This window comes from Gallinula chloropus (genome assembly GCF_964237585.1).
Source record: "Gallinula chloropus genome assembly, chromosome: 24".
In the NCBI taxonomy this organism is placed as follows: domain Eukaryota; kingdom Metazoa; phylum Chordata; class Aves; order Gruiformes; family Rallidae; genus Gallinula; species Gallinula chloropus.
The window spans coordinates 3,567,380-3,584,743 of record NC_140109.1 but is presented as its reverse complement, the minus strand read 5'-3'; the positions used below and the strand labels follow the sequence as shown (position 1 = coordinate 3,584,743).

Genomic DNA, 17,364 nt, shown 5'->3' with positions numbered 1-17,364 from the left:
GCTCAAGGGACTGTGAGAGAAATCCTCCAAGATTGCCTGTTTCAGGGAAGAAGACAAACGCCTCCACGCCAAGGTTGGCTGCTCCCAGCTGACCCACGGGGCTGCGGGCACAGAGAAAGGGCTGCAGGGCAGGGGCTTGTCCCATGGGACACCCTCCAACAGGGACCACAACTCCCCTCACCCAAGCCCTGGGGACAGCAGCAGAAGGCAGCCAAGCAGAGACACGGTGGCCTTTCCCTGTGCTCTTACCCAGGTTCCCACTTCCCATGCCCAAAGCAAAGCACCGTGGCAGCATGGAGCAGAGCAGAGAGCCCTGCCTTGGGGGTGGCTCAGGCCTCTGTGCTGGCCTGGCACACAGGGGCTGCTGGCAGCACACCTGCCCCTGGCACAGCAAGGCCTCGTTCATCAAGCACCACACAATTTGCTTACACCTCTCCCCCTTTCCTGGTTCCCAGGATCCCTGTCCCCACCCTGGAGAGGCACTCAGCCAGACTGCTCGCAGTTTAGCTGTGATAAGAGCCTGTCCTCCAAACATGACTCCTGGTGCAAGTCCTCGGGTGCTGGTGGCACCTACTCTGCCACCACACACCCTGCCAGCATCCCCAGCCCCTGGCACGGCACCCAAGCCCCATCAGGGGGTGCAAAGGGCCGTGCCAGCGTGCATGCACACGTGGGTGTCCACAAGCCGTGCAGAATAAAGCTATTAATGCCATCTGGTGCCGAGACAGAGATCCCCCCCTGTGCGGAGCCAGACGCGGCTTTTCACTCCCCTTAATCTCCTCCCTTGGAGCTGCAGGGGGTCTGTCTGCGGGGGGCCCTGGGGGACCAGGGGACACGGATGCTGAAGGGCATGCCCTGAGCCCTGGCACAGCTGGGTGCTGGGGACGATGTGGAGCCCTGGGCATCATGGACATGAGACCTCGCTGAGGATGGGGCTCACTTCCTACTCCAGCTGCCTTCTCAGCTGCTGTGCCCTTCGGCTCCTTCTTTAGGGGGACAGGAGTCACACGGCGCTCCTCCTCCCCGGCAAGGACCGGGGGTGGGAGCAGGGAGTGGGAATGCCAGCTCTGCTGCGAGCAAACCCTCCAGCTTGGGCAACTGGGGCTTCTCTCCCCCCAACCAAAGGGCTCCAGGTCCTGTTGGAGCTCTGCAAAGCTACAACCAGCCTCCATTAGTGGGTCAGTGTCAAGTTGAAATTTATATTTCGAAATAATCTCCTTACCGTGTTCAATAAGCACCTCAGATTAGGCGAATTGTGTGGAATTTGCCTAATAACCTTCCCCCACACACATACCCACCCCCGGCTAATCCCATTTTGCTGTCGGGGCCTGACCCCAGCGGGAGCCCAAGGGACGGTCAGGGCTTCCACACTGAGACAGGAGCCACCCAAGAGCCCCCCCACCCAAGAGACCCCCCCCCGCACCGACCCGTCCCCCAGCCGCTCCCGGGCAGCGCTCCCTCAGCGGGCGGCAGGCGGCAGCAGGAGCCCGGCGACAGCCCGGCCTGGCCATCCTCTGCCGCGACGGGCCGGGCGTGCTGCTGCTGCTGGGTGCCGGCGGAGAGCGCTCCATCCCTGCGTGGGGCTGCGCAGCGCCCGGGGTACCGCAACGTGCCGCCTCCCGGTGCCGCCTCCCGGGGGAAGCGCCGTCCGCGCCCGCCTCGGCAGCCGAACGGGCGCTTCGGGGGTCACCAACCCCCTTGCCCACCCCCGCCCCGGAGGTGCGGGGCGGCCGGGCCGGTCTCCAGGCGCTCCCATTCCGCAGGGATGTTTCCGTAGGCTGTGAAAGCGAAGGGCGGGATGCGCCATCCCAGCCCCGCTCTTGCCCGAGAAGGGTGTCTGGACCCAGCACCCCAGGAAGGGTGCATCCGACGCGCTCTGCAGCCTGCGCAGCCCCACGCTGTATCCCAGCCCCTCGCCATGTATCCCAGGGGACCACACGTGCCCCAGGATTGGGGCACCCGCACCCCGCGGTGGGTGAAAGGGGTGCTTCTTCAAAGCAGCACAGGGCGGGAACTGGGTGCAGGAACGTCCTTCCCTCTGCAAGCCCCGGTGCAAACCCCAGGGGGGGATATCTGGCTGTTCCATGCTGCGGGTATGCGGAGGAGCCAGCGGAAACCTCTCCTGGGTCCGTGTTGGAAGATGTCCACAAGGCAGAAAAGTCATTGGTGTCAGGCCAGGAGAGTGGGCGACTGAAATGCCTCGGGCACAAAGTTTAACCTCTCTCAGCTTGAACTTTATTAGCCAAGAAACTCTTGCTGGATCTAACAGAGGGGAAAGCATGAGGGCAATTTGCATTCTGGCCTCGCCTAGGGTGAGCAGGGTAATGGATCCACTGGAGCGGGGTAAGGGGTGGTCCTTGGCAAGGGCTTCTCTGCGTTGGATGAAGCTCAGCTGCCACGGCGGCACAGCAGCTCTGAAAACAGACAGTGGGAGGGTTACACAGCTACAGAGGCCAGCGTGTCCCAGCGCCTCTCTGCTGGAGACAGCCCCGCACGTAGGTACTCGCCTGAAGCACAGGTGCCTCAAAAGCATCGCTGCCTGGCACAGGCAGACCCAGGAAGCCTGGCTGCCAGCTGAGTGCATCCTCCTGCAACCTACCTGCAGCTACAGGTCTTCCTCGTTTCCTTGCCTGTGGAGTGAAAAGCAAAGGGAGACGTGTTACGCTGGGCAATGTGGCTGAGGCAAGAGGGAGTACGAGCTGAGAATCCAGCCCTTTCAGCTGGCAGAACTGGGACAGGGAGGAGAGATGAGGCTGCCTTAAAACCACACAATACCCACCTCCTCTTCTTCTTCCCTCCACAGTGGAACCGCTGGCCTGGGGGCAAGAGGAGCAACTCAGGCTTCTTGCAGCTGAAGCCTCCCCCTCCCTGGCCCCACCACATCTACCCCTCTCTGTTTGGATGAAGCGGTCCTGCTCATGGGCTCGTGCCCTCAGCAAGGACTACAGGACACCCCAAGACTCCTGCCTCCATGTCAGGGGAGCTGTGGGGAGACACGGACCCCACATGCTGCTTCCCAGCTCATCTGCGCTGCCTCACCAGCCCCCCGCCCTGCACTGCCCGGCCCCTGAAGCTGCAGCCCCCAGCACTGCCCAGCAAAGCACCAGCCGTGAGAGCCCACTTGGATGCCCATCTTTCCCCCTAAGTTACCCCTGTGATTACAAATGCTGGTGTTTCTCTTCTCTTTCTCCCAAAACCCACGGGCAGCTGTGCTGGAGAGGCTTCCCCCAGCCCCACAGAGTGAGGCAGGGCACTGCCCGTACATGCAGGCAGGGTCACCGTGTGCCCTGCGTGCTTGGCACCGTCTCTCCCTGGGATCTGTTGAGGTCTGAGGGCTCTGGGAAAGCTGGTTTCTCACTCTGGAAATGTCATCGAGTTTTCTCTGCTATTTTTAATTAGTGACCTTCCCTCTGAAGGCTTGATGCTGGCAATAGAACGCTAAATATTTATGCCGTCTCCTTCCCAACCCCCTTTCTGTTGGGAGCTTGCCTAGATGGAAATTTCCCAAGCAGCCCCAGCTGCGGGCATTGCCCACTCCCACCCCTTGCAGGCAGGGTCAGTCGCACCCCCCCCACACACACACACACTCCCCAATGCACTTACTGAGGATGATAAGCAGCCCAAGGACAAAAGCCACCACGGCAAAGATCAGCCCCCCATTGCGGATGGTCTCATAGTCTGGGGAGGAGGAAAGCCAAGCAGGCCTCAGCCCAGCCCAGGCACAGGGCAGAGACCATGGGCATGGGAGAGGGATGCCTGTCCCCCTGCCCACGGCTGCTGGGCCATGTGGGGCACAGACTCACTCACCATAGCTGAACCTGTCCAGGCCCTGCTCAGGCGCTTGCTCTGGAAAAGAGGAGAAACACAAGTGAGAGATGGGACCTGGGCTCACAGTGGGTGCCTGGACGGGGAGGGCAAGGGGGGAAACGTCAGGAATGTGGACTGTGAGCACGAGCACTCTGCTTTCCTCAGGCTACAACTGAGTGAGCCACTGAAGGACGCCTGAATTCCTGTTTTTCACCTCAAGAAGTTGTATGTTCTCGGTACACTCGGAGGATGCGCTCGCAGGATGCGCTGGAGTCTGTCAAGCTCCAGGTGAAGCTCCAGGCAGGGACCCAGCTTGATGGTTTTGCAGCAGCCGGTTGCTGTTTGCTAAGGCTGTGCTGTTGGCAGAGCAGCCTTCACGGGGTCCCCAGGAAATGCCACTGCCCACACAGCTCCACAAGGCAGCAATGTGGTGGCACCGAGCCCCGAACGACCCCTCTGGCTGGCACCTTGCAGCGGGGGTGCGCCCTGGCAGCCTCCCTCCATGCTGGCAGGCTCATCTGCCTGACAGCTGCGTGTTGCTGCCTGAGCCTCCTTACCTGACTGCACGTCCCTCTGCCAGGAGCCGTTTGGAAGGAGAAATTCCCCTGAGAAGCCAAACAGCAGCCGGCACCGACACACCGGTGGGCTGCAGAGCGGCTGGGGAGACCCATCCCCACGTCTCCCTTGAACCCTCTGCAAGCGCTTCCCCCCCTCCCCATGCAGGCAGGGAGCAGCCCCCCGCCTCCCACAGAGATGCCCCCTGTGAAGGTGGGTGCCCCCCACGAGGAAGCCCCTTTTGGGTGGGCCGTGCAGGGGTGCTGGCTGTAGGTGCCTGTGCCCGCCGTGCTCCCCAGAGCACCCTTACCATCACCCATCGCGTCGGCGTGTGTCGTCCGGCGGGCGTCTCACTCTGGGAGCAGGCACCCAGGGGAAAGCACATTAATTGGGAGACAAACCTCATTAAACATTAACGGCCTCGGTGTAATGTTTATCGCAGTCACAAGGGGAGGCACAGGGCTCCCGCCCGCCTTTGGGAAAGAGGCCCAGGAGGGGAAGGGAGGGGAGGGCAGGGTGTGCACCCACCGTGCCAGCTGGTGCAGGGAGGGCTGGGCTCCCCGGAGCTGGGGGTGTCCCTCTCCCAGCTGGGAAGGGGACGGCACGCCTTCCCTCCCTTTCCAAACCTCAGGCCAACTGGGCTTCACCTCCCACTGCGGAGGTGAGCCCAAGGCGGGGTCAGAGGGATGGTCTTGGGCACAGGCTGCAACCGCCTTGTGCTAGAAGGAAACGGGCAGCGTGCCCCATCCCTGCAGGCAGGCTGGCACCGCAGGTCCCCGCAGCAGCCAGCTCGGTGCCTCCCAGTGCTGCAGGCACATGGTCATGTTCGTGGTGCATCCCAGCTCGGCAGCGGGTACCAGGATGCTGCACCTCTCAGGGCTGTACCGGCCCTGGGCGGTGGGGACAGCTGCCAGCCGGGCTGTTCAATCCAGTTTGCTCTAATCTCACGATCGGAGAGCGTGAGTCACGCGCCCAAGCCGATTAGGGCCATGGTGGCTGGGGGCAGCTGGCCACAAGGGAGTGCTCCCCTTGCCCTGGCTGGGGCTCGGTCCCTGGAAATCCAGCCCTAGTGCTGTGGGGGGAAGCCAAACCCTGGAAGGGTAGTGCATGGGGCCGTCCTGCTGACATGGAGCAGAGGCGATGCTCAGCATCTCTCCCTTGGCGGGCGTACCCTAAAGGCTGAGGGATAAGGGGGCTCTGTGCCCATGTCCCTCAGGGCTGCAGAGCCTGGCTTGCCACTCATGTGCTCCCTCCACGCTGTCTCTGGCTGTTGTTGAAGCTGCTGCTGGCTGTGGAAAACAGTGTGGCAGGGAGGGGGCTCAGTCAGCCTGCCAATGAGGGCACAAAGCTCGTTTGTGCTGCCTGGGGGGGGATGCACGCTGCCACCGCTCCCCTCTGCCGCAGCCAGCACTGCCCAGTGCCATGTGCCAGCCTGCCAGCTCGCCCAGCCAGCCGCCCTGCAGACCTGGAGCCTTCCACCCTGGTCCCACTCCCTCCAGCCTTTCCCCCTGAGCTCTGGAAATGCCACAGGCCTGGGACGACGCAGCCAGACACCAAGAGAAATTGCATTTAATTCCTCCCCCCTCCCTTCAGTCACAGCCCAGAACAGGCCAGTCCTTTACCACAGCAGCACACTCGCCTATTTAAAAGGAGACACAATAGCTCAGTTTATTTTACAACAGTCAGGCTTTTGCCAGTTCTACACACCACAGGGATTTCTTTGTTTCGTGTTAACACCGACGGCACACTACAGACGCCACGGGCACTCCGGCGCAGGACACGCACACAGCTGATGCTCAGGGGCAGGAGGAGAGCAGAACTTTCTTCAGTGGCCACGAGAAAGGAATGGGCAGGGTACCGCAGGCACCGTTCCTCTACCACACACAGATGGGATGGACCCTGCAGCCTGGTGCCACCGGAGGATGCAAAGCACACAGGGATACAGCCCACGCTGGGAGCACAGCCACTGCGGTGGGGTGGGCATAGAAGAGACCCTTCTCGAGGCCATCCTAGAAGACAAGAACCTCTTCCCAGCACACAGCACTCTGCTGTGCTTCAGTGCAGCCCTGGGAAGCCCCCACTGCTGCCCAGGCTGACCCACAACGTGGCAGCACCCTGGAGCCACAGCTGGGGCCAGGATTTTGCATGCCTGTGGGCTGGGGAAGGGGTGAGACTCACAGGTTTGCCTCCAACCCATGAGCAGACACACGGTGACGACAGACCCTGGGCTTAGCCCCTTGGGAGCTGGCACGTCACCACTGTGCAGGCTCAGGCAATGCAAAGCCCCAGAGTGTGTCCCTCACTGCTGCTCTGGTTGGCATCAGGGGGCTGATGACACACGACTGTCACGGGATGACATGCAGCGCTGACGAGGGTGGCATGTCCCGGGCTGTAGCACAGGGAGCGACAAGGCAGCAGGAAGGGCAGGGAGCACCAGGAGGAAACACCATGGCCCCTTCCCTGCCACAGACCAGCAAAAATGGATCTTTCTTTCAGCCAGTGTTTCTCTTCAGTCCTCAAAGGCTGTTTAACCTGCTCGTGGGCAGGCAGAGGGCTGGCCAGGAGCTGCTGGGCCTGGTTAGCAGGGCAGCCTCTGCACAGCCACCCTCTTTCACAGTGTCACCGTGCTGGGGGGTTTCACAGGCTCCTTCGCCACCACAGCATCTCCTCCCCTTTAAAAAGGCATCCCACACAGACAGCTTGGTTTTGGCCAGGGACACAAATGGCAAGAAAGGGGAGCTCCCTTCAGCCTTTCATCCAGCACCCTGGCTGCAGGACACCCCTGCCTGGCTCGCCCCCCACCCCCACGGCTGCCTTTGGGCTGGGGGCAGCAGGAGGATTATTGCTGAATCGGCAACGTGCTGTCTGGAGACACGCAGGGCAGACCCCCAAAAGGCCAGGGGACTGGTCCTGTGCCCTGCCCAAAGCCAGCCGGGATGAAGCACAAGCCCCTGCCCCAGGCACAGGGAAGGGAGGGGGGATGCAGGGCTCTGGCTGGGCCACAGCAGGCTCCATGCACCACAGCCCTGCTCCACAGCTCCTGGGCCTGGGACGTGGCCCCATGGGGCAGTGCTGGCCAGTCACACGTAGATGGAATCACACACACATACACACACACACAGAGCACGAGGAGGGTGAAGAGAAAGTCACTATTACAACATCAGCGACGAGTAGCCCTAGAGCTCGGGATCATCTCACATCAACATTACACACCACCGGAGGCAGGGAGGACGGTGAGTGGAGTTAGTTAGTTGGGTTAGTAAAGTGAGACCCGGTGCTGAAGTACAGAGGGCAACACAGACACAGCAGCTCTGCACCGCCTCAGAGGGACCTGCTGCTGCGACTGCAGTTTCCTCACGGGCCACCGGCATCTGCGGTCGGAGTGTCTGTCCCCAGGCCTCGGGTCTGCAGGGGAAGGAAAGCCATCCATCAGGCTGGGAGCGGTGCCACCGCCTCTCCCTGCGCACAGCAGCCAGACCGTCCCTGTGTCTGAGTGTGGGGCTCAGCCCAGGAGTTAGGGGCAACACCGGCAGCAGGTGAGGAGCAAGATGCCCAGGGAGACCCGTGCTGGGCTCTCTGGAGGGCCCGAAAATAAACCCACTTTGGGGTGGAGGATCATGAGGGAAGGAACGTCAGGCACAGGAAAATCCGCACAGATGCTTCCTTTTCCTGCTGGGCAGCTTGGGGCTTGCCGAGCATGGGACAGGCAGGACTTGGCCAGCACTGCGTGTTTCCCCGCCAAAGCCCCTATCAGTGCTTCCTGCAGCGTGCCGGGGACGCAGAGCTGCCCAGTCCCAGCAGATCAATCCACTTGGAGTCACACAATCACACCCCCCCCAAAACCCTGACACAGCCCCAGCTGCACCCCCCCCACACTGCCCCCTTCCTTTCCAGCCCTGGTGCCACCACCCACGCTGGCTCGGGCTGGTGGGTGGCAGCCCTGGGACTCACCGCATGGCTCTTGTTCAGTTCTCTGCTTTCTGGGGTCCTGTTGCTGTGGAGGGAAGAGCAGAGCTGTTTGTGGCACCAGCACCGAGCTGCGTGCTCTGCAGGCAGGCAACTAACGGTGCCAGAGTGCCCATGGCACACGACAGGGCCTTACCATTTGAGGTGATCAGGTTCTCAGCCTGAGCCTCCTCATCCCCTGGAGCTCTGCAAGAAGAGGTGCACAGTGAGAGCAGCTGGGACCTGCACCCCCATGGCAGGGGGTGGGATGCCCAAAGTGCCCAAGGAACGTGCCCTGGGGGCAGAGCATCCCTTGGCTTTGGGTGCCCAGCAAGCCGAAAGGGATGCTCGGAGGATGCTGCTGGATGCAGGGGAGAGCCCAGGGAGAGCTGAGTGTGAGGCAGAGAAGCTCTTTGAGGAGACACTGTGCTCACTCACCTGGGCTTCTGGTTGAAACTGCACCTGCACCTCCTGCCTGTGAGGGGAGAGAAACACCATGAGCGTGGGCAAGGTGGAAACGGGCCCTGGCATTCCCTCACAGCTGCCCCTTGTTAGAGGAGCCCCCGCTGCCCTGGCCTGCATGCCCAGCACCACCTGCTCCCCAACTTACTGAGAATAAGGAGAATACCAACAGTGAACAGGACCACGGCAAACACCAGCCCCCCGATCCTCAGGCTCTGGTAATCTGCGGGGAGGAGACATGGTCTCAGGGAAGGGGGGCAGCTCCTTTTGCTCCCCCACCACACACATCCCTGCCAGCACGCCCACCCCCGTGTGCTGCGATGCTCACCGTAGTTAAAGGGGTCCTCCTCCTCTGGGACAGCCACTGGAAATAAGCAGACAAGGGGTGTGAGGTGAGCAAGCCTCCCTGCTGAGCCCCTGAAGCCCCCCCACCGCCACCCCCCCGGCCAGCGCAGGCACCTGGCTCCCCATGGGGGCTGTGGGGTCCCAGGGCTGCTGCCCCACACACCGCTCCAGCCCCTGTGGATGGTAGAAGCAGCTGTCCTCTGGGGCCCCCCATCCTTTTCCCTGCACCCCTGCTACCTCCCACCCATGGGAAGCACCTACCATCCGCCACGGCCGCAGGCACCAGCAGGGAGCAGAGGAAGATCAGCACAGCCTCCATGGCGCTGTGAGAGAGGGGAGAAGCAGGCTCAGCCCCCCACCAGCCGATGGAAGGCACAGCAGTGGGGCTGGGGTGCATGGGAGGGAATGCAAACCACCCTTGCAGCCCACAGCAGGCAAAGGAGCTGGGTTGGCCCCAGGGGAAGCACCCAGGGGTCCAGCTGCAATACCCGGTGCCGTAGATGCTCCCAGCCCAGTGGGGACACGGTGGCTCACAGGCAAGAAGGAAGGGAAGGGTTTGAGCTGACAGATGGACTTTTTGGGGGGTTCTGTGGCATATTTGCAACCACCTCTGCAGCACCAGCATCAATCTCAGCGCAGTCCTGAGGTTGCACCACAGGCAATGGGGCCAGCACAAGGGCTGTGATCTCTCCATCAAGGTCAATACCGTGCCCTTCACCCAGAGCACACTTTAATTTGTCCCAATTAGCATAGCAATTACTGCACATTCCTACAATGAGGCCAGCGGCCCTGGTGGGACATGAGCTCTGGGCTCCACTTGCCCCTCCCAGCTCCCCATCCTCACCTGCAGCAGCACGAGGAGACCAGAAATGCCCCTCAGTGCGCCCTCACATCCCATCCCAGCCCTGCCCCTTGGCAAGCACCGACACACAGCCCCTGTACGGGGGCACCCACCCAGAGCACAGCTCCTTCTGAAGGGAGCGAAAACACCGTGGCCAGGCTGTGACACTCCCTGCCAGCTCGGGCAGGGGCTGCACATCCCTACACCTCGAGCACCCATTTGAGACAGCCACCCTCACTGCTGGGACCAGCCAACACCAGGCACTGCTGGTGGCTCTGCCAGCACACACGGTACCTATTAACTAGCACCGAGCATCCTTCCTTCCTCCTTGTCCCTGAAGGCGCAGGCAGAGGCCAGGGGAGCGGCTGCCCTCTGTCCTGCCAGCTGGCACAGCCCCAGGGATGCCTCCAACCAGGAGCAGGGTGCTCAGAAGATACACCTCCCTCAGAGGAGCAAAGCAGGGGCTCAGGGGCTGGGTGCTGCCTACCTGGCCACCCACACGCAGGGCTCTGCTTGTTTGTGCTCAGCTGCTGCCCGGCAGTGACCGAGTGGACAGGGCTGGGTGGCCATACATGGTGTGGGAGCGCCAAGAGGGCTCGCAGGAGGGGAAGGGGGGGGTTATCGGGTGCCCTGCACGACACTGATAGCACGGAGCGCTACCGAGCCGCTGCAGCTGCTGTGCTGGATTAGCGCCGATAAGAAAGGGGCCCTCGGCAGAGCAGGAATTCAGCTAGAGCCGGCGGATGCAGATCCCCAGCCCCTCCAGAGCCTGACCTGATTCAGATGCAACCTCCACCCCAGCTGCCAGCAACCGGGGAGGTGGGGGGAGGTAGCTCAGTTGCCCCAGGCTGGCTCCGTGGAGCACCAGGGCCTGTCCTCCAGATCCTGCCACAGCTCCTTGTCCCAGTTCGTGCTGTGAAGGTGCCCAGGAAGGGCACTCACAGAGGGGGGCTCAGCAGTGCCCCCCAGCCAGCCACCACTGGCCCCTGCCACAGCTGGCCCCAGCAGCGTTTCGGTCCCTGGGAGCCAGCTCCCATCACGCTGGCGGAGGAAGCCACCTCCAGCGCTTGTGGACCCCCACAAGCACGGGGAGCGCGTTTCCAGAACCCAATCTATTCACCAGGACAAGCTGCATCCCATGATAATCCACAGCCTCCCCTCCCCTTCCACGTCTTGCCGTTCTGATGTAAAAACGTGTTTTATCTGAGCACCGGAGGGTTTAATTTCCCCTGCCTGCAGCTGCCGCTGCCATTGTGTGCCGTGGGGCTGCGCTGCCACGCCGCGCTGGAGCGTGCCGCTGCCGCCCCACACCCAGGCAAGCCCCCTCGTTTGCCAAGGCACATCATTCTGCATAATTACCAGGTCTTAGAAACACGTACAAAGAGCTCAACAGCTGGCAGAACAGTAACTTCTAGTTGCACATTCTCCTATGGCCTTTATCTGTTTACCGCCGGCACAAAATCAGTGTCATTACCCAACGCGAGGGCGCTGTGTGTGCACAAGGAGATGCCATGCAGCACGTGCCGTTGTGAGACGAGCAGTATTAATCAGCTCTTGTGGCATATTAATGATGCCTTTATTTTCCCAACAAATCCTTCATCAGGCTGTACTCTTTCTTTTCTGGCTCTCTGACTAGCACTGTGCCAGTGACGTCCCCCAGAGCACACACTGGGAGGTTTGCATTGTTCACAGCCGTGCCTGCCCTGCCCTGAGCACTGTCCCCCCCTGACAAGGCTTGTGGGACCCCCTCTCCAAGGGGCTGAGCTTTCCAGGGGTGCTCACCCCACTCACACTCCCTTCCCAGGCACTTCTGTGGGCAGCATTCCCTGCGCTCAGCCCTCACCCTGACTGGTTCATCATGAGCCAGCCATCCACTCTCACACCTTGTCTATTTTGGGGTGCCAGTGCCCGGAAAGCTGCCTTACACCACAGGACAGCCCTGCCTGGGACGGTAACCACACCGGACATGCAGGCCAGCCTTCCCAGCACAGCTTTGAGCCACGCTGCCAGCTGCATTGCCAGCACCAACCAAAACACATCCCAGCTCCAGCGCCCACCAAAGGCTCTCCAGTCTCTCCTGTAGCCGCCCGAGGAACCAGCCCAGTGCTGGGGCCCCGCTCAGCCGCAGACGTGGGTTTCCACCCCCTTCTCCTCAGCTCTTGGCTCCTTGCATTTGAGTGCAGCGGAGTTTGCTGCTGGGGTGTTGGGTGGTTTTTTTTTTGGCCAGGCACACGGCACACATATGTTCTTTGTTTTTCCAACTCAGCTCTCCGAATTCACACGCTTCCGCCCGCCGAAGCTTCGCCCCGCTCCAGCTGAACCGCCGGGATTGGCGGTGTCCCCACCAGGAAAACAAACACGGCATTCTGGAGCCCAGTTCTCCTCCAAGGCAGCATATGCTTCGCGAAGGCGCCACCAGGTTTTTTTGGGGTGGTTTCAAGCTGGCCCACCCGCTTTTCCATGAAGCTGAAATAAAGTGAGAAGAGCAAACACGAGCAAAAGGCTCTGCCGTGCTCCCCGCTTCTGGCTTCAGAAGGCACCGCTCCCTGCCCCCTCTGTTCATGCTGAATCCAGCTGTGCTGTCACACAAAAGCACTGGAAAACCAGCAGCTGAGCCCCGTGCTCAGCCCTGTGGGCACAGCCTGCTCCCCACCGTGCAGTGCCGCTGGGCAGAAGGCTCTGGCAACCCTTGGAGCAGCACCCCAGAGCAGCAGCACCCAGCTGGGGCTTGGTCCCATGCTGCCCAGCAAAGCACAGCCGGCTGAGACGTTGTGTGGGGCTGCTGCATGAGTTAGGGCTGGGGCAGCCCTCACTGCTCCCTTCCCCAGCCATGCTTGGCCTTTGGGCAGTGGGAGCTGGGAGCCACCCGTACCCATGTGGGCACACCAGAGCTGGCCAGATGAATATGCAGAAGAACTTTATCACAGCAAGGGTGACAGAGCCCTGGGACAGGCTGCCCGGGGTGTGGGGAGGGTGGGGAATCTCCTTCTCTGTAGATATTCTAGACCCATCTCGATGCCGACCTGTGCGACCTGTCCTGGGGAAGCTGCTTTGGAAGGGGGTTGGACCTACTGAACTCTGGAGGTCCCTTCCGACCCCTACAACTCTGTGATTCTGTGATTTACTGCCCTGCTGCCCCCCTGCCAAGCTCATAGCCAACAAGCAAGGCACAGTGGCAGCTCTCCCTCAGCCTCCTGCTTCTGGATAATCCTCCTTGCCATTCATGTCGCTGCTGTAGTGTGGTTATGGGCATGGAGCCTGTGTGTGATAGAGGAGCAGGGGGAAAGCCAGGCAGACAGACCTGCTCCCTCCTGCCCAATGATCAACCCCCGTGTAACACAACAGATCATGCCAGAGCAAGGCAGGTAAATTTGTAAGGATATCGAGTCCCCGTTTCCCTCTCCATTGTTTTGCATGGATCAGCCCTGTCAAGTCGCAGCCATCACAGCGTAACGCTGGGCAGCCTCCTCCTCCCGTCAGGAGTCCTCGGGGCATCTCCTGAAGATCAGACCTAGTTAAAATCTCTAGTTTCTGTGCAAAGCCCCCAAGACCATGACAGCAGCGCTCCGTTGCCTGGAGCATTTCAGAGTGTGCATGTGTGAATGGACATTTCCAGCTATGCATAGATGTGCTCTTCTGCCATTTCGCATCAGCATCAATCTGGCTATTAATGTGCTTGTTATTGTGTCTCGTGTTCCTAAATGAGAGAGAAGGGGAGATTTCCAGCCCTCACCAGCCTGATACGAATGGCACTTCCCAAATTCGGCACTGATTCAAAGCCTGGTTGGATAGAAGACAATGTTTGGGGTATCCCTCCCCCCAAAGCAGAGGATATTCAAAGGAAACCCTCTCCGGGAGCCCCAGGAACCCAAACTGCAGCCCTGCTTCTGCTGAACAGGACTCACACACAGACCCCCACAGACCAGCCCTGACTGGGTTGATGCTTGCAAGAGCACACGACCACGAGGAATTGCTGAACATGGCTAAGCAAGGCTCTGAGCACACCCCATGCCCATCCCTCACCTGCACCCCAAGTTGCCTCCTGTGGGCTTATTCCGGCCCCAGGCAACTGGCCCTAAAACATCGAGGAGCCTGAGCCAAAGCTGCCTGGCCATATCTGGCTCACACACCGGCCACAGCCCATCCTGATGATTCCCATTTCCCCAGATGAGAAGCAGCAGGCAGGGAGAAGCTGAGGGTAGCCCTTCATTTGCAGCAAACCTCCTCCACAACGACTGCCAAGCTAATGGCTGCCCGGCAGCACCGGCTTCAGGAGGAGAACCCAGCCCTCAGCTCTGGGGCAGCAGTAAACACCACTGCCACCACCCCCTGTCAGGAGTCCGCCGCTCCGGATCCCTCCTCGTTTGCTTAGGAGATAATTGGGTGCTGTAAAGCAGAGCAGTGCACCTGCCAGAGCCATCCTGCCCTGCGCCACACCCCACGCTGCCCTGGCCGCACGCTGGCTGCACCCCAGGCTCTGCACGCCAAGCAGGGCACGGCTGGGTGCCAGCACCCGGCGAGTCAAATAGGTCAGCGAAACCAGAGGTTACTGGGCAGGTCCCGGTGACCAGAGACATCCAGACCATCAGGAAACACTTTAGTGGTGACACAAGAGAAGCTGTTTGGAGCTCCCATCTGTCCTGGAGTCCCACAGTACCGCCACGCTCAGCGGAGCATCACAGAGCAGACATTTTCTCCGGCCTCTCCCACGCTGTTGCCGTCAGTCACAACCACCACCAAACCCCCCACCCGCTCCGGCTGTGGCCCCTGCCAGCACCGCTGCCACCGCACGCCGTGAGGAGGCACGGCCAGGGGGCACAGCCCCGCAGCAGGATGGCTCCCTGCTGCCCCGGAGGCACGAGCGGTGCCTTCTCCATGCTCGGGTGGCACAGCGATACGACAGCCACAGAGCTCGGTGGCCTCTTCACGCTTTGGAAACCCACTGCCAGCCTGAGAGGCAAACACAAGGGGAACGACCGGACACAAAGCTGCTGCGCTGGGGGCTTTGGCCTCAACACCAAAGCCTAAACTCCCAGCAGAACCAGGACCTCTCCACGTTACATGCAAGGTAAGTTTGAAACACGAGCCAGACTGGGAGAAGTCGGAGCCGGCCCCACACCTCGTAGGCATGGCTGTGTTCTCCAGCAGGCTCTAACAGGTGGCCCAGCTCTGCAGCGACTGCACTTTGGGCTGGCAGCTTTCCCTTGCCACTCCACCTCGGCACCACGTTCCTGCTGTGTGCAGGCAGGGGCTCCTGGGCTTGCCTTCACTTCAAACTCACACTGAAACCACCCAGGGTGGTGGTGGCAGCTGAAAATCCCAACGGGACCCTGGAACGGCGGTGAAATGGGTGCAGGGAACTGCTTCAAGTCCTAATCCACATGCAGCCTTCCCCGGGGAGGCTGCTCTTTCATGCTGCAAAGCTTGTTCACATCCACACAAACCACCTGTCACTTTCCCTCCCACAGAAATATTCCTGCAAGATCCGAGTTCCACCACATGGACTCTGATATCTGTTTCTTCAGGAAACATTAATTACACCCCCCAAGACACACGCTCTGCCTTTACTCCGGTACGCCTTCCCTGGGTAAAGCACTCAACTGTTTATATATCGCGACGGTGTTACTAAAATATTGAACAACAGAAGCCAGAACGCTGCCAAATCCTGGGAGAGAAGGATTACCTCCCTGCTTGCCCAGATCCCTGCACACCATCGAGCCCGGCCGGCCTTGGGGGGGGAACGCTGGGCACGCCCGAGGTCCACCCGCGGTGGTCTCCGGTGGGGACAGCTGGTCCACCGAGGCATCCTTCCCAGCACGGGGGGCTGGTAACCAGGCAACGGTGGGATGAGGGAAACCATGGTACCCGGCGTTGCCATGGCAGCCGCCAGGGCCGGGGATACGGGCGGCCCGCGGCGAAGGGCGATGCCCCAGGGCACTGGTCCCGTCCCGGGCCCGGCGGGGTGGGGTCTGTGCCCGTGCCCCCGCCGGCTTCCCCCGGCGGAACCGGGATGCGGCTCCGCGACCCCGGGACGCGGATCCCCGAGCCGAGCACGGCCGGTGCCGGGCACACCGCGGCGGGACACCCGCAGCCAGGCATCCCGCTCCGCCGCCCCCTCCCGGGGCAGCCCCGCGGGGCTCACCGCGTCGTCCCAGACCCACCTGAGCTCGCCGGGCCGGGCCAGGCCGGGCCGGGCCGGGCCGAGAGGCAGCGTTGGGCTGAGCAGAGCCGGAGCGGAGCGGGCTGGGCTGTCGCGCCCGCGGCTCCGGGCGGTGCCGGGCGGGAGCGGAGCGGAGCGGGGCGGGCGGCGGGCAGCGTGTGCGCGGAGCCGGGCTGCCGCACAAAGGGGAGCGGGGCGGGGTGGGGCGGTGCCTGCCGCCGGCGAGGGGAGGGGGGGGGGGAAGGGGGGGGGTTGTGTGCTGGAAGCGCCAGGGAGCGCGGCCAGCCCGGCCCGGCCCGCCCCGGGGCGGGATGTGCGGGGAGGGGGCGAGCGGAGCTGGGTCCGCCGCGCCCCGAAAGCCGGCACGTTCCCTGCCGGGAGTCCCCCCGCCTGGGTGGGACGAGGGGCCGGGGCGGGCGAGGAGCTGGGTGATCCTGCCGTCCAGCTCCCGGGCGGCTCTGCCCCGTTTGCCCCGCGGCGACCAAGCGTGTGCTCGCTCCGGAGGGGAGTGGTGAAGCCCCTCTTGATCCGAGATGCCCCGGGGCAGGCTTACACCGGGCTTGGAGACATCCCTTCCCGCAGCCCAGAGCAGGCGCAGACTCTGCCCCGCATCTGGCACGGAGGTAGCGGGGTGGAGGGGGGTGGGGGGGTGGGGGAATGGTGGGCAGGCTGCCGGGGCTCCCCCGGGGCCGAGTAGATAAATGGGTATACACGGCGCAGGGGCTTTGCCCTCCTCCTCCCTGCCTCCCCGAAGCAGAAGGGCGTAGCTGGGAAGGGGGATGCTGGGCAGCCCAGTTCTCGGGACTTCAGCCACGTCACTCGGTCAGATCCCCGGGGGGGCCACCCAGGTCAGGCCAGCTGGGGAAGGGACCGCAGGGGCACTTCCAGCCTGTCCAGGCTCAGTGGTGGAAGCACCCGCTGTGGTTTCAGACACGCTCAGGACCTGCTACTCGCACTGACTCCCCCCCCCCCAGCTCCACCAGCGTTCAGCAGCTGTGGAAAAACAGACCCTTTGGGCTTTACCCAGAGCAGGTCGGAAAAGCAGAGCACGTAGTTCAGCCAGCCAAGCAAATGTGAGCAGAAGGGGGCTGGGCCACTGCCACCCTGTCACAGAGCCTTGTGGCAACCCACCAGTTTATTCCCACCCAACAGCTGGGCCCTTGGGAGTGGAGAGATCCTGAAGAGAGACAGGTGTTTAAACAGCACAGCACGGTTCCCAGAGGGAAATGACTGGACCCGGCCAGCCACT

The 17,364-nt window shown here is 62.0% G+C and overlaps 2 protein-coding genes across 2 annotated transcripts; both read right to left on the bottom strand.

Annotated features, from left to right (window-relative positions):
- Nucleotides 1-2,227: 2,227 nt before the first annotated feature.
- Nucleotides 2,228-4,791, bottom strand: FXYD2 (FXYD domain containing ion transport regulator 2). Its single transcript, XM_084274982.1, has 6 exons — nucleotides 4,673-4,791; nucleotides 3,808-3,846; nucleotides 3,604-3,678; nucleotides 2,780-2,816; nucleotides 2,600-2,630; nucleotides 2,228-2,414 (listed from the first exon to the last, which is right to left on the bottom strand). The coding sequence occupies exons 1-5, from the start codon at nucleotides 4,680-4,682 to the stop codon at nucleotides 2,606-2,608; spliced, it is 186 nt and encodes a 61-aa protein (XP_084131108.1). The 5' UTR covers nucleotides 4,683-4,791; the 3' UTR covers nucleotides 2,228-2,414; nucleotides 2,600-2,605.
- A 1,219-nt stretch (nucleotides 4,792-6,010) lies between these two features.
- Nucleotides 6,011-16,286, bottom strand: LOC311200696 (FXYD domain-containing ion transport regulator 6-like). Its single transcript, XM_084274980.1, has 8 exons — nucleotides 16,117-16,286; nucleotides 9,376-9,437; nucleotides 9,098-9,133; nucleotides 8,918-8,992; nucleotides 8,746-8,782; nucleotides 8,465-8,514; nucleotides 8,314-8,356; nucleotides 6,011-7,767 (listed from the first exon to the last, which is right to left on the bottom strand). The coding sequence occupies exons 2-7, from the start codon at nucleotides 9,431-9,433 to the stop codon at nucleotides 8,328-8,330; spliced, it is 285 nt and encodes a 94-aa protein (XP_084131106.1). The 5' UTR covers nucleotides 9,434-9,437; nucleotides 16,117-16,286; the 3' UTR covers nucleotides 6,011-7,767; nucleotides 8,314-8,327.
- Between the last annotated feature and the right edge of the window lie 1,078 nt (nucleotides 16,287-17,364).